We start from the raw sequence: 24,187 nt of genomic DNA on the forward strand, positions 1-24,187 counted from the left end.
TTTATTGTTCAAATAATCGTTAGTATGTGATTATGTGGTATTTATTGTTAGACCAATCACTGAAAATGTCCGGATATTGACTTACCGGTATGTACATATCTTGTAGTATTGGTTGGCATGGGAATTACGATTGTGTTTTGTCTTTACATAAAAGTTTAAAAGAGTGATGATGTGAATTGATCGTGTCAAGAGTAGCATATTTCCTTTTTCACTGATCTGAACGAAAATGCCACTAACACATGAGGAACGGATTGCCATCATATTGATGTCAGGGGAGAGAAGTACGCGTGACATTGCCGCAGACTTCAATAACCGCAATCCTGCAAGACAACCGGTGTCACATGTGGCCGTCAGCCAGTTGCTGGCAAAGTTCCAAGATACTGGATCTGTGGATGACAAGCCGCGACATGGACGTTCGAAAACAGCCACGGATTAGGGTACTGCTGTAGCGGTGTTGGCATCATTTGCAAAGTCCCCAACCCGTAGCACACGGAGACTGGCGCTGGAAAGCGGTGTCAGCAGGGGTTCAATTCAAAGGATTGTACGTGACCACCACTGGCATCCGTATTAGATACAGCTGCAGCAGCACCTTAGTGAGGACGATCCAGACAGGCGTTTGCAGTTTTGTGAGTGGGCTATAGCACAACTGCAACGTGACCCTGCCGTCGGTAGCAAGATTCTGTTCAGTGATGAGGCTAATTTTTATGTGTCGGGAGAGGTGAATAAGCAAAATCTGCGGTACTGGTCACCCGAAAATCCACATTGGACAGATCCCAGCAAGGTGACGAGAGGCGGGAAGCTAATGGTGTGGTGTGGTACTTGGGGTTCCCGACTTGTTGGTCCATTTTTCATTGAGGGCAACTTAAATGCAGGGGGCTACTTGCTTCTGTTACGGGAGCAGATCTTACCATCCTTACTGTCCGAGGATGGGAGCTATCCTGAATGGTTCCAGCAAGATGGTGCTCCACCGCACTATGGGATGATAGTCCGTCAGTACCTGGATCAACAATTCCCTCACCACTGGATTGGTCGCCGAGGGACTGTGGAATGGCCTGCACGCTCACCTGACCAGACACCATTGGACTTTTACCTCTGGGGACACCTGAAAGCCATGGTGTATGCTACGAAAATCAGGGATCTGGACCACTTGCGCACACGCATTGTGGATGCCTGTACTGCAATAACTCCTGAGGTTCTTCAAAATGTGGTATGGTCATGGGAGAGACGATTACACGTGTGTGTTGCGCAAGAGGGACGTCATATTGAGCATGTGTTATAACTTTGTGGTATTGTTAAATCTGCAACAATTAAAGTTAGGTGAAAACAAATGTCACAGTTGTTTTCCTGGTGAAATTCTAGCCCATTTTGATATGTCGCACGACCCCCTTCCCATTTAAATTTCTGAAGTTGAATTCAAGATGGCGGACATCAAGATGGCTGCCGACCATGCAGGTGACGTCAATGTGGTTCCCCCTTGGCCTGATAACGATTGGTCATCACCATTTTCACTTTCCATGCCGCAGTGGCGTTGTACTGGGGGTGTTAAGTGACTTATTGAGCCATAACTTTGTGGTATTGTTAACTCTGCAACAATTAAAGTTAGGTTAAAACAAATGTCACAGTTGTTTTCCTGGTGAAATTCTAGCCCATTTTGATATGTCGCACGACCCCCTTCCCATTTAAATTTCTGAAGTTGACATCAAGATGGCTGCCGACCATGCGGGTGACGTCAATGTGGTTCCCCCTTGGCCTGATAACGATTGGTCATCGCCATTTTCACGTTCCATGCCCCAGTGGCCTTGTACTGGGGGTGTTAAGTGACTTATTGAGCCACCCTGTATTTTATTCCAACTGTGCAAATTATTTATCAATATGTAAAAAAATTTTAAAAAAGTTCTCGGTGGAAGTCGCCACGATGTTCCCTCAAGGGTCTCGGAGGGGGCGGTCGGCATTTTTAATTGAATTTTCAGAAAATGATTTACAAGTAAATAGTGCAATAAAATTCGAAGGGGTTCGATACTATGGATGGCCAAATCCGGATTTTTTATATCCGGGATCCGATTAGTAAAAACGGAGAATCCGGATTTCGGAGGGAATCTGGATATCGGAGGCAATCCGGATTTCGGAGGGAATCTGGATATCGGAGGCAATCCGGATGTCGGAGGGAATCCGTATTTCGAATTCGACCCATCATGGCTCACGCTTATTTAAAATAATAAGTTCAATATCACGTAAGTAAGTCTTACTGAAAATGTTTGCAGGTAATTTCAAACTGAGAAAGAGAAGTAGTTGGCTATCTGAAAAGCAAAAGCAATGGGAAAAGTATTTGGAATTGTAGCTCTCCTAGCAACGTGATTTGAACAGATGTTCTCGTGTTACCAGCCAGGTTAAATCGTCGTTAGCTTCCAACGTTTCGAGCGCATACAATAAACTATGAATCAGTTCATTTGCATTATTCTTCTTAAAGAGCCGGCCCTCTTGGCGAAGTGTTTATTAGCACATCGCACTACGACGCCAAGGGTCCCGAATTCGAATCTTGCCTGGCCATGGATGTTTGCGAGTGTCCATTCATGAATTTCACCGTGTCATCACTCATCCCATCTTCACAATCAGTCATAAGTGGCAGAAGAGCGAAAGTAAAATAAATCAAGTCAATAATAATAAACCATTCTTTGAAAGTCTACGAATAAAGAGCATTCGAACTGGACAACAGCTGACACTGAACAATGTAACGGTTGCATGCTTACTTCTTAAGTGCCTTCATATGAGCACTGTGACACAGCGGTTAATGCTGATTTAACCTGGCTGGTAACACGAGAACACCTGTTCGATTCGGGATAAGAGTTGTTGCAGCGGTATTGTAAAGCTACAGTAGTTCTTTGTTTCGGCCAAACATGCCCATATTGCTCCATGCAAATAGCAGTTGCACAAGAGCGGGATTTTGATAGATTGACAAGTTCGCCCTTTAGTTCAATGAGCAAGCACCTTCTAACGACACCTGCTTCCTGAGATTCGAGCTTCAGAGCTCGAACAATGAATCGTATGCAACACAAAATGCTGATTTCCTTCTGCTTTCGATCAAACTTTTCTTGCAGTTATGTCATACGTGCAAAAAAATTCAGTATCTACTGTATTACTAAGCGCAGTCGGCTTCTATTTTGACCGGGTGGACAGGTCCCAAATGCTGATAAATTAGCGTTGGCGTATATAAAATTTACGCGTGTCACAAACACGTATTCTCTTGCCCTCTCCCGAACTCCTTTGTATTTCCCCACGAAATCAATTGTCGGAAATTCAGATCCCTCCGAAATACGGACAGCAAATTTCCGATTCCGGATTTTAAATTTTACGGAATCCGGATTCCGGATATCTTTGGCCATCCCTATTCGATACCCGGCGAAGGCACATAGAGTTAGGATCCCACTTTAAAGTGTTGGTCCAGTCCCGATTAGCCTTTCTGTGCATAAAGTGGACTTAAAACACCAACTCAACCCACCATCCAATTTTTGAAGGGGGTTAACCCAAAATAAGTCATCTTAAATATGTCATTCATTAATAGTGTACTGATTCCATGCAATATAACCATAATGCAGAATAGTACCACAGTCGTGTAACTGAAATATTACACAACCCTTACATAACTGTATCTGTAATGTTACTGAGAAGTTTCTCTAAAATTAAAAATGTTATGTTATGATCGAGGACATTTTTGTATTACCGAAACATACCTGAAACATTACTGTAATGTTTCGCAATATTGCTGCAATGTTTCAATATTTCAGGAGTTACGTAACAGTAATATGCCTGAAACCATGGTGTCCTGTATGGGAAGTACATGAGATCATTATTAACATCTCTCATGGAGATGTGTCCGACCCTGTGGCCGAGTGGTTAGCACATCGCGCTGCGACGCCAAGGGTCCCGGGTTCGAATCCCGGTCGGGCTTGGTTGTTTGTGAATGTCCATTCATCAATTTCATCATTTCATCACTCATCACCATCTTCGCAAATTAGCCAAGAGGCACAAAATGCGAAGTAAAATAAACTAAATCAAATCAAATCAAATCAAAAAATCTCATGGAGATGTGTAGGGTGTCTACGTTTCTTATCCTTCCCCACTCAGCAGGATCATTTCATTATTATTCCATTTTTGTATCTGTAGTAGTCTTGTTCTTACCTATAGTTTTCCAGCTTTAACATGACGTCATCAAAGATGGTCGCCACTTGATCACAAAATTGATCATATCACATCCAATAATCCAGGCCATGCAACCCAAGAAACTTAAATTTTGATGAGAATGTTTATAGGATGTTTGATGCTGATTCAAAAAAATGTTAATTTATTATGATTGGTCAAGGGGTTCAGAGCACCCTGATTTTCGAAATCTCCGTATACGCCTCATGCGGCTCCATTTTGAATGACACGCATTGACTAATAAATCATTGTATCTTACTTCAGGTTTGTCTTAGAACCTTAATCCTGCTCCGCGAGCTAGTTTGTGTTCTTATTGCATTCTTATTATTAAGTGCGTGAGCCTCACTGATGGCGCAGTAGTGGCTTCGTCGCCTTGTAATTAAGGAGTCCAGAGTTCGACACCCCGTGGAGACACATAGTGGATCGGATCCCACTTTAAACTGTAGGTCCAGTCCCGTTTACTCTGTGCCTAAAGTGGACTTAAAACACCAACTCAATCAATCAGCACGCACAAATGGAAATTTTTCGCGCACATAAACGCACATAAGGAGCACATATGGGGGACGAAGTTTGAGATCATTATCTGAAAGTCGCGGAGAGGCGTTCCCCTGCTCCACGGATTTTGACATCTAATTGCGTTCTTATTAAGGGCGCACAAATGGAAATTTTTCGCGCACATAAACGCACATAAGGAGCACATATGGGGGACGAAGTTTGAGATCATTATCTGAAAGTCGCGGAGAGGCGTTACACTGCTCCACGGATTTTGACATCTAATTGCGTTCTTATTAAGCGCGCACAAATGGAAATTTTTCGCCCACATAAACGGACATATGGAGCACATATTGCACGCAAAGTCTCGATTGATTCGGCATTGGTCGCGGAGGGGGTTAACGGAGCTGAAAAAGACGAGATTAGAGACAGACAAGTATCGTCTCGGTATACCATCTGCCCTTTCGGGTTTTAAAGCTGCAAACTTTGGAGTGTATGAACTACCTCCTCTCGTAGGAAGGGAGGATCTCTTATTACTTGGACATTTTTATTAAAAGTGTACTGTTTGTTTTAAACGTCATGTTCAGGACTGATGACTTAGTTTTAGACCTCAGAGAGAGGTAACAGCATTTATTCTTATGTTAGCAGGTGAATATTTTTACGTTGGGAGTAGTAATTGTTTAGTTTTAGGTGGCAAGGTCGAGGCATGGTCGATATTTTAGACCTCTCGGGGGTGAGAGGGAGACGATCTCTCCTGATGCCTTCAATCTTGTAAAGTTCAGACTGATTTCATTCAAATGCAATACCAGTACCTAGCTGCTATGATAATTACAGATCAAAATATCTAATTTTAAAGATGTTGGCTTGGCGTGGCGAACTGACCCATATTCGATACCTCGGCTCTCTCCAACCATGCACTACATTTGAAAGTCTTCGTTTGAACACTTTAGCCTAGCAAATGTTCTAAAATTACTGAGAGTTTCATTTTTAATCTCAATCTGTGAATGGCAGTCTGATATTTGCAAATATCAGTAAAAGGTGAAATAATATTTTGCTCTATTGCGCCATTTCTTTACGCCTTTTCAGAAGCAGAAATGTTTTATATGTTAAAATTTTAAAAATATAGCGCCTACAAAGTAAAATATACCATATTGCCTCAATCTCATCGACCGCCTTCGCGATTAGCCAAAAATGGCAGAAAAGTGAAGTAAAATAAATTAAATCTATTATTTATTTCTAACTCTTTCATTCATGTAATTCTTATTTAGTATGCGACGTTTTTGTTAAAATTATTCTACGATTTATAAAATGATGAAATGGTAGTAAATGAGAACACGAGCAACTTTCTTTGCAACACATCGATCAGAAAGCTTCAGAAACATGGATTTTCTCAATACGTTTGCACGTGTACTTTGCCCTTTTAAAATTAGCGCGTTTTCAGTTATGTTAGTAATCATTAAAGAAACGCCTCAATACCATCATGTCTAACTGCATGCGAAGATCGAGTACCAGGCAGGGATGGAAATTTGCTGTAATTATCGTAAGACATAATATTTCAGTTTTCTTGCATTAAGCATCGTTTAATGGAATTATAAGTAATAAAATAAAATAAAATAGAGGCCGATCGCCCTCCTCTTACCTCTTATGAGCCACTGTAGATATTCATATATATATATATATATATATATATATATATATGGGAGGAAGAGATTGTAAAATCTGGTTGACGGATTTGAGAACCTGCTCCTTACTCCAAAATAAGTTCCGATGTCCCTGAGAAAAAGTATTACATTAACTGTTAATAAATAATGACATCAGTATTATTGTTTACGAGGTGCATACCAAAAGTCCGATTCTACACCCATTTTTAGTCTCAGTAATTTTTGTCGTTCCCGTGGATGAAGACATCGCCGAATTGTTAGAGCGTAATTAATCTTCCAGTTGCTTACACGGCAGGTTACAGTCACCCGTATCTGGCAGGAGCGGCAAGTGCTTTGCTTACATGCGTCTTGTACCCACAGACATGGGCATATATATGGACGGGTTAAAGTTACAGTGGTGTAAGTCACTTTTCTTTTTTAAAAAAAGAGCCTGACTCACAGCACTTTGCTGATCAACACAACAGCTGTTTCCTTTATCACTAGACCTTAAACTGTCATATGTTGCCAGTTGAATGAATCTATGACTTACTTCACGTTTTCTGTTAACAGATTGACTTACCTCGATCTGGTTTCTGTGTCTACGTCTTTTTTTTTTTTTTTTTTACAAAGTGACTTGCACCACTGTAACTTTAACCCGTTCATATATAATTCACGTAAGGGGGGTCAACTTTTGGTATGATTAGGGTTACTATATTTCATAAGTTAAAATGTGGGACACTGCTGACCGGAAGCTTGTTGGGGAGCGTGGGGGAGGGGGGGATGCTGGACCCGACAAAGTTGTGTGTACGTACATATCCATTTCATATTCTTTACAGTTCTTAAAATAAAATAAAAACAACAACAACAGAAATCCACTTCGAAGTATATCATTAATCTTGCAATTCCTTTTCGGTGTCATAATGGATTAAGCCGCTATCTCACAATGTCGAAACTTTATTTGGGAACTTCGGACTGAACAGTGCGGGTACAGTAAACAGCTCACTATGAAATGGAAGAGATTTGCAACCGAAATCAGCGCTATCGTGATATTTGACTTTGCAGCGACTTCTTGTAACTCGATAACTCTTGTATTATCGAGAGGGAGCAGTTCAATGTACAGTTTGATTGTTTAGTAAAATGAGCATTTTAATATTACTTATAAATATAGTTCAGCAAAGTATAGTCTTCATCATTTCTTCTTTCCCACCCGATTCCAGGACATTTGTACGTACATCCCGAAGAAACTATTTTGAACACCAGGACAAATTATATCATTCCGGGATTGTCCCGGAAAATCCGGGACGAACAGCACGGCTAGGTATGATCAGGCTATCGAAATCCAATCTATCAACCAGGCCATCCAACATTTTGACACACTGTTCCAATGAATAAGGGATAGCCATTATTGGAATAAGTAGCAATTTTGCATTGTGTTGACTGTGTTCAGAGAAACGTGAGTTCCATTCTACTACCAAATGGTTAAAAACTGGACGATAATGGTTTACTTTGTAATATTCATTTGTGATCTCAGCTAGTACATTATTCCTCCTATTTGACGGCTGAGTGTTCTAGGTCTCTCCATTTCTTTATCATAGTCTCTAAGTACGTGTGTCCATTTCGATCTTCAGCCGAGAGATCGGGAGAATCGTGGCGGGCGGCGCTGACGGAGATGCCGACATTTGCGGCCTGTAATGCCCGCTTATTTTTATGGACATATGCAGACATTTATATAAATATTGCAAAACGAGCACTAACCTGTGTTATAACGCGCAAAAGTTCTTCTGTAATTCCTCCAAGTTCTGCCCTTATATACACAAATAAATACGCTTTAGAAACGATGTTAAGAGCCACAGATAATAAAACATTTAATCATAGTTTTGACCAGTAACGTTCTGCTTAAATTTATATCCTTGAAAGAGTTTTGTGTCGATGGGGATCGTTTGGAGGTTTCGAATGTGCAACACTGTATCAAGATTACGCTGCAGACGAAACCGTTAAAAGTCAATTGTTTTCGTGAGCTTCCTTGTAATCCGAAATCTCCGAGCTCGAGTTTTTTGTTCCTTCGCTACTAGATGAAGACAGAGCTGTGAATATAGTGGCGAGCAGATGTAAACCAAGAGCGTGTTAATTTCGTACTGTGAACAAGAGTGTTATTCTTGGTTACTTGCCGTTACTTGTTTGTGTTATTGCAGTGTGTATGTGTGTTGTGTCAGTGAGACGATTGGAATGCCAGCCGCAAGGTTCACGTTAGAACAAAGAACTTTTATGTATGACACTTACGTGAAAATAGACTCGTGTCGAGACGTGTGTAGGCAATTTGTAGAGAAATTCCCAGGCGTTTCACCTCCACATAGAGATCCGGTTAGACATCTTGTCCTTAAATTACGAGAAACTGGATCGTTAAATTTTATAACACCTAAGCAAAAACGACGGATTATAACCGAAGCAAAACTCGATGAAATTGGTGCAGCGTTAAAACGTTCTCCAAACAAACCTCTACGCTGTGTTTCACAGATGGGCGTGTCAAAATCATCAGCACATACAGCCACTAAGCTACTAAAATTAAATCCGTACTCCTATAACACAGGTTAGTGCTCGTTTTGCAATATTTATATAAATGTCTGCATACGTCCATAAAAATAAGCGGGCATTACAGGCCGCAAATGTCGGCATCTCCGTCAGCGCCGCGCGCCACGCTTCTCCCGATCTTTCGGCTGAAGATCGAAATGAACGCACGGTAGTTTCTCTGCTTTGGAACAAATTTCAATACGTTCTCATAACTCTCTCTTAAATTTTTTTAAAAAAATATCTTGACATATTCACAATATTGTACAGTCCACCTTTTGAGGTGCTCAAAATAATGTTGCACTGCATAAAGCAATTTAGTTAGAACAAGTGGCGATATATCATACACCCCACAGGTTTACACACTGAATAAACTGAAGAGATTGCTGAAATGTTTCTCTTGTACTGGTAAATTGTAAAACCTCTAAAGTTTCTTCACTTCCACAAATCACTCTACTTAGTATTGATACTTTTCTGTCCATCTTGTGTCAAAGAACTTGAGAATGCTACGGTGTTTCACTGGTTTTCTTGCATTGCTTCTTTTTAAAAAAATCCTTTAAGAAGACTCAAGGGGAAAAAATATAACTGATTTGACATTCCCAATGCAGTTTCTTACCGCAGAAATTCCAAAACTATCAGAAAATTGCAGACATTTTGTTTGCAGCCCCATCTGGCGTGTGAAATTACGTAATTTCCTTCCCATCCGTATCCCGTCCTATACGTCTCTAATTTAATATAATAAGTCCGAAGAACTTTTTATGAACAAACGGATAAAACAGGTAATCTGGTAATTTTAATGAACCAAAAGGGGGGGGGGGGGTCGGACCCGTTGACCTCCCCGTAAATACGCCTATGCTCACAGGATATACATTATGACCACAGGCGGATCTAGATTTTTTCTGGGAGTGGTACAGAATATGCCGTAAGCATATGATAGGATTTTTAGTATGTGTACACACACACACACACACACAGTGACGGATTAAGGTGGGTGCGATTGATGCTGCAGCATTAGGCACATTCCTGAAATAGGCCCAGATGAAAACAGACGAGAATTTTCCGAAAGCTGAACAGTTTTCTTTTGTTATATTAACCTGAAAATAAATCTTAGAATGAAATTTGGAGCCCCAAATTCGGACGCCTAGACACAGCGTTACTTATTATACAGTAACTATTATTCTTTGCGCAGTGACGTAAGTATAACGTCGTTGTGTTTATTGTTCACCGATGATTTCAAAGTTTATGCTAACTATTTTACGTTAAACAGTTAACTTAGTAATTTAGCTGCGTTTTTTGCAATATCCTGGCGATTGTTGCCACTTTATTAGTGTTCGGCAAGTGCGACGTAGTAAATTTTTCACCTTGAAAGTTAGTTGTACAGAAAAAATCGACGGTATTTCATTGTTAGGTTTTGATGTGACAGCATCAGTCCCAATTTCGTCTAAATCCGGCCCTGCGCGACACACACACACACACACACACACACACACACACGCGAGTCTGCGTAAAATATTCACATCAAGACAATTACAAGGGATCGTTTTAGTTTCTATTTGTGGACACATGAACTAATCGGGAATGGACCTTCAACGTGAAATCATGTAAACCATTTTACAGGAACCGAACCCATGACGCTTTGTTCTAGCATTAATAGCTTTTGTGTGTGTGAAACAGAAGCTAATTACAAAAAGGGATAAACTTGAGAATACGGAGTTCCTCAAGCGAAACTGTCAGAAACATGGCGAAAATTTAACCTAGAATACTCTCGCTTTGCGGTAATTGTCTTGTATGCAATAAGTCCCGGATTTAATTTCCGGTATCGAATTGTTGTTTTACGTCCACATTATGCACAGAAACGGTAATGGGGACTGGACCTACAGTTTAAAGTGGAATCCGAACCACTGTGCCATGCGCCTCCACCGGGTATCGAATCCGGGACACCTTCATTTCAAGACGACGATGTTACCAATAAACTCCCTTGCATAGGCGTAGCTACGGGGTGTGCCGGGTGTGCCTAGGCACACCCTAATGGGCTCCTTTATTAAAAAAGAATTAAAGACAGATATTTCAATAAGAGAGAAAACAAGCGGCAGTTTGTAAGAATTTTAAAATGTCATTACTTGGTACAAACGTGTGCATTATCGCTGATGAAACGAGTGTCTATAGTTTTTCCATTTTTTGATGTCATTGGAGAAAGAAGATATTTACTGCATTCTACTCTGTACTGCAGCGCTTTTCTTCTATACCTGTCAGAAGCTGCACGTGTGAGAGAGAGCTTTCTCCAAGCTTACCCAAGTTAAAACTAAATTAAGAGCAACTCAGAAGCAGGATAGATTGGAAGCCTTGCTCTTACTATTTGTGGAACAGGAAAAAGCTTAGGCTATTGATGTAAATGAAGTTATTGATGAGTTTAAGAATATTGTACCTTTTGACAGACGTTTCTTGTTATAGATGACGTGTATTTTGATATATTTGTTTCTAACATTTATGAACATTTTTTGTGTGTGTAATTTCTATGCAATTTGATTTTTTTCTACTACATATATTCATAAATTTTCAACACTGTCATTTAGTGAATTTATATTCCTTTACAAACATCAGTGCAGTTAAAGAGCCAAGTGATTGTGTTGCAAAATATGCTATTAAAAAGGTACAATACCTTTTTTTTCTTCTTTGTGCACACCCAAATATAAAGTTCTAGCTACGCTTATGCTCCCTTGTTTAAGTGTCTAGTAAATCAAGTCCCGATTAACATATTTGTGTTGAACGTCACTATCAATATTTATTTTGATACTTAGTCATCCCTGTTGGTAGGGGCACGTAGCCCCGAGTCCCTCCTGCTAGATCCGCCAATGGTTGTGAATTGTGATACCACTTTCTTTAGCAGCTTTGAAGTTGCATTTCTGACACTATTGTATTTACTCCATTCCAGGTGTAGACGAATTGGAAAATGAAGTATCGGTGTTATGCGTTTCTTCTCCTGTGTAGCACGTTGTGGATAGAGCCAGTGAAGCCAGAAGATTTCTGGGGATCACTCTCAGGTAAGACTAAAAATGTCCAACATTTTCCGAACATGTCCAGCTGACTGCGCCCGTGTAGCGAGCGAGTCTACCAACAGTGTGGAATGTGAGCAAAGTGGTTAGCGATAGGTGTTAAGAAGAGATGACGTCAGGGGCTCGCTTGTTGATTGGATGCTTCGTGCTATGACTCGCTCCCAAATTGCAAATGCAGAACAGCTGGAAATGTTACGAAAGTAATTTCACTCTGCTTACTAACTGCGAAAGAACTCTGTAAAAGCAAAAGTATCCATATTTATACAGGGTGTTTCGTAAGTTCGTTTACAACGCTTGGGAGGTGATTGTACGAGTGAAAATAAGGTGGAAAGTTCATGTAACAAAATTCCGGAAACTGCTTTGTTGCCGAGTTATTGACGTTTGAAAACGTGGGAAAATGATTTTCCGAAGTGAATAATGGCAAAACGGGTGGACAGAAGTCGTCGGTGTTGGGCGGTCCACTAAGAAATTGGGTACGCTCTTGTCAAAAAATCACGCGGCAATGTTGTGCAATGTTGGCGTAAGGGATTCCCCAAAGGACGCGAACGAAGATGTTGACGGGAGTGGGGTGGGTGTGCATTCTGCGTGAGCTTGTATCGACGAAAATTGGCATGTGTTGAATGGCACCAAAAAACAAAGAAAATTTCCTGAGCGAAGGGCACCATGACGTAAAAACGAAAAAAAATGAACTGTCATAGGTTGCATACCCTGAAGGGCACACAGTATGCTTAATGGAGATGTGAAGGGAACCTCATCACAGACGGTTTTCAAAGTGTCCACCATGTACTTCCAAGCAGAGGCGACAACGGCGAATCAAGGATTGTCTAGTGCGACCCAACAACCCCGGCGTTTCTGCTATCGATGCTGCAGCTACATTGATACGGGCAACGAGGTCTTCGGCTGACACGACAGGTGTTTCGTAAACGAGGCGTTTCATCTCTCCCCAGAGGAAGAAATCCAGGGGCGTAATATCAGGCGATCGAGGTGGCCATGGCACATGCCCACCCCTGCCAATACACTGGTTGTGGAATACGGTATTGATGAAATGGCGCACATTCCGATCGAAATGTGGGGGTGCACCGTCATGTTGAAACCACAGTCTTTGTCTCAGTGCCAAGGGCACGTCCTCTAGTAGTTCAGGCAAAACCTCACTGAGAAATGCTTGATAAATGGATCCACATAGGCGAACAGGGAGAATGTACGGTCCAATTAAATGGTCATGCAGTATCCCGCACCACACATTCACTGCAAATCTGTGCTGATGATGTGCCACTATCAGTGCATGTGGATTTTCATGTTCCCACACATGACTGTTTTTACTATTGAACACAGCAGTTTTCATGAAGATAGCCTCATCAGTCCATAGTACCGTTTTCTGAAAATTGGGGATAGTTTTAATTTGATGAACAAACCATTGGCAAAAGTCCTCACGTAGGCCAAAGTCCCGAGGTAAAAGATCTTGCACTTTCTTCAATTTGTACGGGTGCATCTCCTCTTCTGCCAGGACTCGCCACACATTGACATGGGAGGTGTTTCGTTCGTGGGCTAGTGCGCGCGTACTGGTGCCTGGATGATCCATCACTGCAGTTAGCACATCTTCCACAAACCGTCGTGTTCGCACACTTCGCGGTCGTCCAACTTCTCGACGAGGTGGCAACACTGATCATGTTTCCCGAAGTCGAGTGTCTACAGTTTGAAATAAGGTGTGCGATGGTAACACACTATTTGGAAAACGTGCCTCATACAGACGCCTGCCAGCACGGCTATTACCTCCAGCCAGCCTCCCCATAAATCAGATGCATGTCCGCCAGCTCTTGGGACGTGTATGCAGCCATTGCTTACACCGGGCTACAAGTGTTTATGGCCGTTAACACTAGTACACTTCACAGAACACGATAGGCTGTGGCTAAGAATTAACACGTAACACTGCTAGGTCAAATGTTTGCCCAACACTACTGTCCAAGAATCTCACGTCTTTATATTCAACCGTGAATGTTTAACAACCTGCTGCTGGCACAACACCTGAAGCACGAATGGCACAGACACGTGCGCTCCTTCATGAGGAAACCTACACTGTTGGCGGCCCTAGCGGGAAATGTGGTACTTAACGTCAGATCACACGGACACCCATCTGCCCTTCAGGGTATGCAACCTATGACAGTTCATTTTTGTCGTTTTTACGTCATGGTGCCCTTCGCTCAGGAAATTTTCTTTGTTTTTTGGTGCCATTCAACACATGCCAATTTTCGTCGATACAAGCTCACGCAGAATGCACACCCACCCCACTCCCGTCAACATCTTCGTTCGCGTCCTTTGGGGAATCCCTTGCGCCGACATTGCACAACATTGCCGCGTGACTTTTTTGACAAGAGCGTACCCAATTTCTTAGTGGACCGCCCAACACCGACGACTTCTGTCCACCCGTTTTGCCATTATTCACTTCGGAAAATCATTTTCCCACGTTTTCAAACGTCAATAACTCGGCAACAAAGCAGTTTCCGGAATTTTGTTACATGAACTTTCCACCTTATTTTCACTCGTACAATCACCTCCCAAGCGTTGTAAACGAACTTACGAAACACCCTGTATATACACACACACCTGCCTCCATCTGGAATTGTCATTTACACATTTACATTACGTGTGTGTGTGTGATCGTTGAAAGATTGGCGTTTCGGGCAACTGCGTTAGGATACCCATTTTTACACTGGGGGAGGAGTTAGGAATGCATGGATAATCTCCACATAAACTTTTGTAAGTTACCTTGAAGCACTTGATTGATTGATTTACTTTATTTTACTTTGCTTTTTGTGCCACTTTTGGCTAATTTGCGAAGGTGGAGATGATTGATGATGTGATGAATGGACACTCACAAACATCCATGCCCAGGCCAGGATTTGAACCCGGGACCCCTGGCGTCGTAGCGCGATGTGTTAACCACTCCTCCACGGGGCCGGCACCTTGAAGTACTTGTCAAATAAATAGAAGAGGGAAGAATTTCTATTGCAGGCTTTGGATGGGTAACATCTATAAAATGTGTTCTAATTTTTACACTTTTATATTTCAGAGAGTAATGATTCTAATACGTTAAGAACAGCTCTGCCTATGGCAAATTTAATCGAAGGAGGAATGGACTTGCTTGGGATCACAGATGAAAAGGGTCTGAGAATCCCAATTTTCCCCACTGTCTGTCACTGCTACAGGACGCATTGCGACTGTTGCTGTCCAGGAATACCTTTCATCGTTCTTGACCGTAAGTTTAGATCTTTTTACATACTTCTTTATCACATTTAGTAAAAATAATGTGTTATTAGAACAAGATATTCTTATATATATGGAAACTGAAATAAGCTGATTGATTGGCTGAAAACCACACTATTAGGTTAAGTTTTGCAGGTAATACCAAGGACTGTAACTCTATAAAACAAGACATACAAAAGGGTATATGTTATAGTTATGTGTGTTAGGTATGAATATTTTAATTCGGAAGCACAATGCGTTAACGCTGCCCCATTGCGTTCATAGGGTTCCGAGTTCCATTCCCTTGAAGGAGACAACTTTAAACTGTATCGCAAGTCTTGACTAGGGATGGCCAAACGGATCCGGATCCCAAAGTTCCGGTTCGGAAAATCCGGATCCGGATCCAAGAGTTTCGCATCTCAATCCCATTATAATATTACCACACCTTAAAAGGTAGGATGATCTTCGATTAAAAAAAAATCATTAGTTAGTCCTACAAGATTTTTTTTTCAAGTGTTGTTCCTTGCTACGCATCGGCTAACGCACTCGTGCACAAAAATAATCTTACTTGTTTAACATAAAATGTCAGAGGTGATTTTGTAAATGCCATTCAAATGAATATGTATTCATTCGAATGTATTGGAAATGGAAACACACATAAATGTGAGACATTCCATTCCAGGATGTAACCTTAAACACATTTAACAAGATAGAAATGTTATACAAAAATTATACAATTGTTCTACAATTACAGTTTTAAAAGTTAAAATAAAACATTATAATATATGCAGTGTTATATAATTACAAAGTGTAAGACTAACAAGGGAAGTTATCTAAGTGTACCCCTCCGATTTCCATGAAACTTGGCAGGTGTATAGAGGGGCCCAAAGGAATAAATACGTGTTTTTTGTTTCGGCTAAAAAACTGTTCTAGGGGGCAACCCCCCACCTCAAATGTCAAGATGAGGACAAATTGAAGTGAGGATCTGACCCCTGTGTCCCCCTCTGATTTCCATGAAACTTGGCAACTGTATAAAGGAGCCCAAAGTAAGAAATAAGTGTTTTTTTGTTTCGTATAAAAAACTGGTTTAGGGGACGACCCCCCCCCCCTCAAATAACAAAATTAGGACAAATTGAAGTGGGCATCTGACCCCTGTATCCCACTCTGATTTCCATGAAACTTGGCAGGTGTATAGAGGGGCCCTAAGGATGAAGTACATGTTTTTGTGTTTCAGCTAAAAACCTGTTTTAGGGGCAACCCCCTTCCCCCACCGGATCCGGATCTGGCCATCCCTAGTCTTGACTAGCCTATGAGCATTAAGTGGATTTAAAATAAACTTTCTGGAGCACAGGCCATTAGAATAAATTAACAAACGATTGACTTCAAGAATGTATTTAATTGTGAGAAAAAAATTGGTCAAGTTCACTTTATGCACACATAGGCTAATCAGGATTGAGCACACTGTTTAAATTGAAGTATACGCTACTATGAGGGCCACCAAGAATCGAAGGATAGATATACCTCTTTTACCATTTAGCACAATATTTTAGTTCTGTCATAGTTATACATTGTATGTGTTTTTGATTAGAGAACTTCGGGTTCATATTGTTGAACTACCTATTGGCAGCTGGGGAATGTAACTGAAGAGACACTCGCTTTTGATCATTTTCAATATTTATTAAAACACCTTGACCATGCGGACCCGAGCCATTGCATGTCAGTGGGAACAGCTGATGGGAGCACACTTTGCTCGCCTGAGGTCGTCGTACCGCTCGAAGTACGTCCTTGCAGGTTCATCTGTGGATCTGGACTTTGTACCCTTGGTCGTTCCTGTATTGCAGCAATGGAAGTCCGTACGGCTGCTTCTGAGAGCGATGAATAGTTCGGAATGTGTCCGGGCAAAGTTTACTGCAGTGTTGCCGGATCTGACGAGTACCACCGCATCTTCTATAAGGAGAAACTGGCTGTTATCACGAAATGTTGTATACATGCTGTTCTTAATCTCTGCATACATCTTCTCTGTATATCCTGGCTGCAATTTCTGTGTCGTGATCCAATCGAGAGCTACCTCCGTTAATGCTAATGGCAACATGGCTTTCCTTTTAACATCTGTCCAATTATGGGTGTCACCTATATTTTGAAGCTGGAAAAAAAATAGTAAAGCCCCTATCACACGGAACTGGATTTCAAGTAGGAATGGCCTAGTTGGCGCTGAACTAACTTTCTAGGTAGCAATCATGGCCGCCTGGCTGACTGCTTTGGAGGAATAGGACATGTTCTAATTGCTACTTGCTTTCCTCGACTGGATTCTGTGGAACAGCCAATCAGAGCAAAGTTTCGCAATGTCAAGATAATCTGTGAGTGTGCAAAGGAGCACTTTTGTCTGTGGTTTACGAGTGTTACTCCAGCAATGTATAATGTATACAGCGTGAAAGGCGCGTTGAGTTACACCAGTGCACGGTGTTTACATTTGAAATTAAAATATTCTTCCATACGTGTACAGTAAACGTTGTAAAGTATGTATTTAAGCAGCGCCATTGGTTTGTACCTAATAACGTTTTATACGAAACGTTATTCCTCTCGGTTGAATAGTTATCGGCTTTTAAAAATGTGAAGTGATACATTGTTTACATCTCATTACAACTTGCCTCGTATGGGAACAAAAGTCTATCGACAAGTACGCTGATAAGTATCGTGTGAGGCGAAAACTAGCAAATTGGTAGCCACTCCAGCGCAAACTAGGGCATACCTACTGGAAATCCAGTTCCTTGTGATGTGGGCTTTAATCTGTTCTGGGCTTCCTCCCGAAAAGGTTGAAGGTCTTATGAGAGGGGAGATATTTTCAGCCATGTCCGTGGTGGGGTTAGGATGTTCTAAATTTTCTGAATTAAGAATGGATGTGATGGCCTGTTGAAGCTCTCGTTGTCTCCGTACTTGCAGACGTTAGCCGTCCATCTGTGATGGGCGTAATTGTGACGACGGCATTTGCTAAATCTTCTATCGAATTTAGAGAATCACTTAGTTCTTGCTCGAGGTGCACGAGGGACTCGTTCTGCATTAGGCATTACGAGAGAAAGAAAAAACGCACTAAAATCCCGAATCAGCCACTATGTTGAACTACCTATTGGCAGCCCGGGATGTAACTGAAGAGACACTCACTTTTGTTCCTTTTCAATATTTATTAAAACACCTTGACCATGCGGATCCGAATTTGGACTAGAAGTAGACCCCTCTCACTTACTAATTCCTTCTCTCTCTCTGGTCCTGGTATCTCCTTACTTCCCCCATGTCACTCTCTCCGCAACACCATCTTCTCCCCACGCTCCACCAAACACTACTCCCCGATCAGACACGACTTCCTCCTGGCCAATGTCTTTCAGTTTCCATTACTCAGCAATGACATTGCCCGATCAGAAGTCGCACCTGCATTCCTACTTCAAGATCTCCCTCTCTGTCCACAATATATTGCCACCATAGTTGAACTGCTGGGAGTGTGAGAACCAATCCCTTCGCATTTGTCACCTCCGGAAAAGTCCAATTATAGCCCAAGTGATCTGCTTAAAAGTATGGATGTGCTACACATACATAATGGCCAATTTAACCAAAGAAAAGTGGATGTTTTAGGATTTATGTCACTGAGATCTATGTTTTCTGCTTTCCAGTTTGTGTTGACTTCCTGTACAACTTCAGGGAAGGATCCTTCGGCATAGAAGTGGCTCTGGGACCTACAATACCAATTCCAGCATTAAGTGGTGGTCGTCGAGCAATCTTCGACTCAATATTCCAACCGGGCAGTAACAGGCCACTTTCTTCCTTTGCACAAAGTTTAATTAGACAAACTGCAACCGTCTTCACAGGAGTTGTGGAAGGAGTAACGGATTCTGCACAGAATATAATAAAGCACATTAAACACTTGCCACCTCCATTTAGCATAATCGTCAGGCATACTCCTATATTAAAGTATGAAATGAAAGGTAAGGACTAATAATTAAATCTCTAAAAAGGAATGAGGAGAAGGTCGATTTTTCTGGATATTAATATTATATCAGCCAACCTCTGTGGCGAAGTGGATAACACAGCAGGTTCGAATCTGTCTGGTTACGTGTGTTTTTTCTGAGTGTCCCCTTTATCAATTTCATATCATCACTTATCCTCATCAATGCGGTTAGCCAAAAGTGGCAGAAGAAGCAACATAAAATGACTTAATTAAAAACAGTCAATTAAAATTCTATTAAATGGCTAGTTCGATCATGTAATTACAGTAGTAATTTAGTAAGTTCATGCACAATTATACAGTGTGTTGCAAAAGTCACTATTTTGTAAAATAAAATGGAATTTCGATTTGATTTGCTTTATTTTACTTCGCCTTTTGTGCCACTTTTGGATAATTTGCGAAGATGGGGATGAGTAATGATATGATGAAATTGATGAATAGACATCACAAACGTCCATGCCCAAGCCAGGATTCGAACCCAGGACCCCTGGCGTCACAGCACGATGTGCTAACCACTCCGCTACGGAGACCGGTAAATGGAATTTCGAAAATCAGGCTTAAGACCTAGAAAATATATTTATTTCAAACTATATGCTCTACATGGCAAACATCAGTGTCTACAAAGCTCAAAGCGTTTAGCTTAACATTCACTTTCGGTGTGTCTCGTTTCAATTCAAGACAAATTGTTGGTTTCTAGTCTCCCCATATGTGACAATTATGTCAATTAACATTTCCACATGTTAATTGATTGATTTGCATTACTTTACTTCACTTTTATACCACTTTTGGCTAATCGTGAAGATGAGGGTGAGGGATAATATGATGAATGGACAATCACAAAAAACATTCATGCCCAGGCTGGGATTCAAACCCGAGACCCGCTAGTGACGTGACATGCTATGTTAACCTCTCTGCGTTCCCGTGTGTGAGGCAGGTCGCTTTACCACGGTAAACAATTTTGTTGGTTAAATCGGCAATTCTTCCATGTTCATCATCATTGAAATGGAAAGTCAAGCACTTACATAAAATTCAAGATAGGGAAGCAGCGCCATTTGGGATTTGTTTAAATAGTTTTGTTCATCCCCAACAAATCCCAAAAAGTCCTGTTCAGGTTTGCATTGCAACCATTCTGAAAGAGAATTTCTCCATATTTTTCTGCACTTGTTCATAAAAAATGGTTGTTCTGTGCGAACCATAGAATAATGTGTTGTGTTACAAATTATTTCCTCTTGAAACAGACTTTCACTCTAACATTTTAAAATTTTGATTAATTATTATGGTTCGGTGCCACTTTGAAAAATAATGTTCAATTTTCGGAGAGACTTGTGAATATTATAACAAATTACTCACAAAGTGTGCACAGAGAATCATACAGCTAAAGGGGACGGTGCCATGGACATCCACAGGATGTTTTTTTTCTAGGGAGGGGCAAGCAAGGTAATGTTTTTCCAGGCGGGAGGCAAGAGACCATATTTTTTTTCATAATAGTGATGCCCCCTCAAAAATACACTATTTCGGTCTCAAATTATCATGTTTCTTCAACGAATTTATAACAACATAAATGACTGTAACTGAAATGAAATTATGTGTGAAATATATAATTTTCAAGTGGTCATTCATTTTCCAGAGGGGAACGTGCAGTACCTGTACAGCGATAAGATACTGTATGCCACAGGAAACTGTGCAGTGTAGGAGACAGCACCCAACGTTAACCCAACTTAGAACAGAGTGCGGTCAAGTTTTAATCCCTACCCGCTCAATTATTGGCTGCATGTTACAAAATCTGCACATGCACCATGGCGGAATATTATGGTTTTATTTCTTTCCACAGATCTGCTACATCCTGAATTTTGCTTTGGTTTGGCTGGGATGAGAGCTTGTTTTGGCTTCACTGACCCTTCACAACATGATGCCATCTTTAGTGGCTGTTTGGGCGCCAATATGGATTTCAATGGCAAACTACTGGGTACTGCAAACTTTGGCTGCATTGACTTCGGTGACTTGCTAGGAAACTCAACGAAAGTGTCTCAAGGTAGAAATGCTACTGAAACTGAGTAGAAGTTTCTCACTTAATTTTAAACAAAAAATAAAGTAGTTACAAAGAAATGTTATTCTTTCATTGTGTTCTCCACTACAAAAACAATAAACCATTATTTTTCATGGTTTTAGAGTTGATAAGCACAAAATCTTAATTGGACATCGTGATTTTTCCTGTTTTTACTTTAGCTATTTTTACACGTATCAAGAGAGAATGTCATTCTTTGTCTTCAGGTTAACGTTTGTTTGATGGATTGATTTGGTGTTTTAAGTCCACTTTATGCACAGATAGGCTAATCGGGATTGGACCTACGGTTTAAAGCAGGATCTGAACCACTACGTGCCTCCACTGGGTACCCCGGGACCCATTGATTACAAGGTGGCCACTATGCCATCAGTGAGGCATCATTTGGGGGGGGGGGTGATAAGCAGCAGCTATTATCACAACTAGAGAGGCCTAGGCAACTTGACATGGGAGATCCCTCCGAAAGCAGAATTAACTTAATTGCTAGCATATGACCATCGATAGAAAAATATTGCAGCTTATCGTAAACATAGTGTAGTAGTGTCATTTGTCTACAGTTATGAATCCAGTAGAACGATTCAGTTGCTCAACCAGTTGATGTCTTGTTTCTACACAATTAAGAATCAAACTTGGTAATTCATGATCTTTTACCACTAATATTAGTTTTACAGGTGATATATAAAATGTAACTTCCCACCAAACATTTTCAAGAGGATCCCAAACTTTTTCATATTGAAATAAGTGCTGAGAGAAATGTGTCACATTGTCCACACTTGTTATGTTTTACTTCAAAGGGGACCAAAAATTCAGTAGTAGGTGGAGTCCAGGGGCAATTATCCCTTTACCCTCAGGGCAGGGCCAAAGCCCCTCTTCTATCATGCAGGGTATACAGTGTAAGAGTTAAATGTCACCATTATTTTGGAGGATTTTATGAAGTTAATTTTTCTTTCATACTGATATTTTTCTTCATTTCTCTTGAACTTCTTCTTTTCCCCGTGTTACGATTCTGTAATCTACAGTATTCAAAGTGAAAATTCCTAGCTGCGAATTTTCTTGTTCGAGTCTGGGATCAACTTGAAGACAATGCAGTAGGTGGAGGAGGATGATTATATAAATTATCCTAGCTGTGGGGGATGCTTTATGAAATTTTTCTTTGCTGAAGGGATAGTATACCCCTGCTTCTCTCCCTCCCACTCCCCACACACACTTCGAGCACTGACTGATTGATTGAATTTGAAATTTTGGGTGCATCAGCACTTAGGCTATTTTGCACCCTTCACATTATATGTAATCTATCCTCTTACCATTTAAGTGGCACCATGAACCAGCTCGAAATGCGCAAGAGAATAGCTCAAGTTAGAACATCGAAATGATAGCCCAGTTCTATCTCCCATGCCCAATCTGACATTTGGCACCTCTTGCGATTACTACATACAAATGTCATGCTTCACCACTGCTAACATAACATAACTGTAATGTCGGAGGACTAATATATTCTTACTTGGCCTAAAAGCCGAGACTGTAAAGGAGCACCCAGCACACACACACACACAGTCCTACAAGGATTATATTGGCCGTAGGCCCAGATGCCAGAGCCTCGTTAGTCTGCAAAATGCAGTCCAGGGTGTACTATGTGGAAGGGTTAACAATTGGGTGAACTACATGGAATGGTCATCCCTTACACACCTTGAGCGCTGATGATCTATTAATAAAACTGTTCTTGTTTCATGAAAAAAGTCTTTAAGAAATATATGTTCAGTGGTCACCTCACACTTTCAATTGTGAAGTAGCTTTATTTCCACCATTTTTTCGAGGGACCACCTTCCCACTCCCTTCCTTCACTCTTTCACAACACTTTTGACCAAAAATAGCATGACATATTAATGAATGCTTAATTGAGTTCTATGGACGTACGTGTGTGTATTACGGAACTTGATGTAATTATACCATATATACTTCTAATTGTCAATTTATGCAATAGCATGGAGTGTAACATGCTGTATATTTTATTATCTAAATTTACGTGTCCATATTGCAGAACCCGGTAAAACCACTATCAAACTGAAAGGTCCCAGCGCATATGCCGACACCAAGCCTAACGATAAACTTAGGTCAACTGTACTACAACGAAACTAACATAACAATGAAATTGATTTTGCCATATAGTTGACAGACAAGTGAGGCGTAATTTGAGAATTTACGGTTTAAATATGTAGAATGGCCAGTGCCATCTAGTGACTTTTCCCGGAATTAACATAAGCAGAGATGCTTTCTTTCAGCATCTGCACTCCACCTATTGTGAATTCTCTTAACTTTATGTGCGTATGACCTTTGGAAGTAAAATGTTTAACTCAATCTTCCGGCCTACGTATGCAAAACAGTGAGATAAATAAGCCTTATGACAACACTCGTCATACTTTGAAACTAGAAGTAAAGGACAGATGATTGTCAACAATAATAAAGATATCGAAATATTTTAAAAAAGTTAAAGTTTGCAGCCAATACGAAGAGGGTAGTGTGCTGCTATGGAAACGTAAATGTTTTGTTTTGTACTGCATTGTGTGGTGTTGCAACGACATACCAATAGGAAGTTAAGTTTCTGGAATGCCTTCTGTCTTCCCGATCTTTTCAAGTTTAGCTGCATGGACACCAGATGTTGACCGACTGAAGGATGGTTTATGACATGAGCCTAAAGCAACAAACGTGACAACACCGAACACAAGTCATATGGAGCCAAAAGTCTCGATCTATATTTTCACCACCTGGGTTTGGCATAGGTGGAATTGGAGGGCAGGTGTGGAAGGCACAACAAAGACATGCTTCAACTCGCTTTAGCAATATGTTCAACAGTCTTACTGCAACTTGCACTTTGTATAGGCAATGTTTATTTATCTAAAACTTGGCACCACTCTGACATTTTATTAATAACACTGTATTTAGAAAATTG

The 24,187-nt window shown here is 40.9% G+C and overlaps 1 protein-coding gene across 1 annotated transcript in view; it reads left to right on the forward strand.

The window, feature by feature from the left end:
* LOC145994715 (uncharacterized) overlaps nt 1–21,284 on the forward strand; it is a 35,048-nt gene extending 13,764 nt beyond the window's left edge. Inside the window, exons 2-5 of the mRNA XM_083130905.1 lie at nt 11,824–11,932; nt 15,012–15,197; nt 18,847–19,158; nt 21,010–21,284. Coding sequence (XP_082987031.1) covers nt 11,842–11,932; nt 15,012–15,197; nt 18,847–19,158; nt 21,010–21,236 — 816 coding nt within the window. The 5' untranslated portion in view covers nt 11,824–11,841 and the 3' untranslated portion in view covers nt 21,237–21,284. The remainder of the gene's footprint in view (nt 1–11,823; nt 11,933–15,011; nt 15,198–18,846; nt 19,159–21,009) is intronic.
* Nucleotides 21,285–24,187: the final 2,903 nt, after the last annotated feature.

Source organism: Lepisma saccharinum, chromosome 11 (assembly GCF_977018435.1).
Source record: "Lepisma saccharinum chromosome 11, izLepSacc3.1, whole genome shotgun sequence".
Taxonomy (NCBI): domain Eukaryota; kingdom Metazoa; phylum Arthropoda; class Insecta; order Zygentoma; family Lepismatidae; genus Lepisma; species Lepisma saccharinum.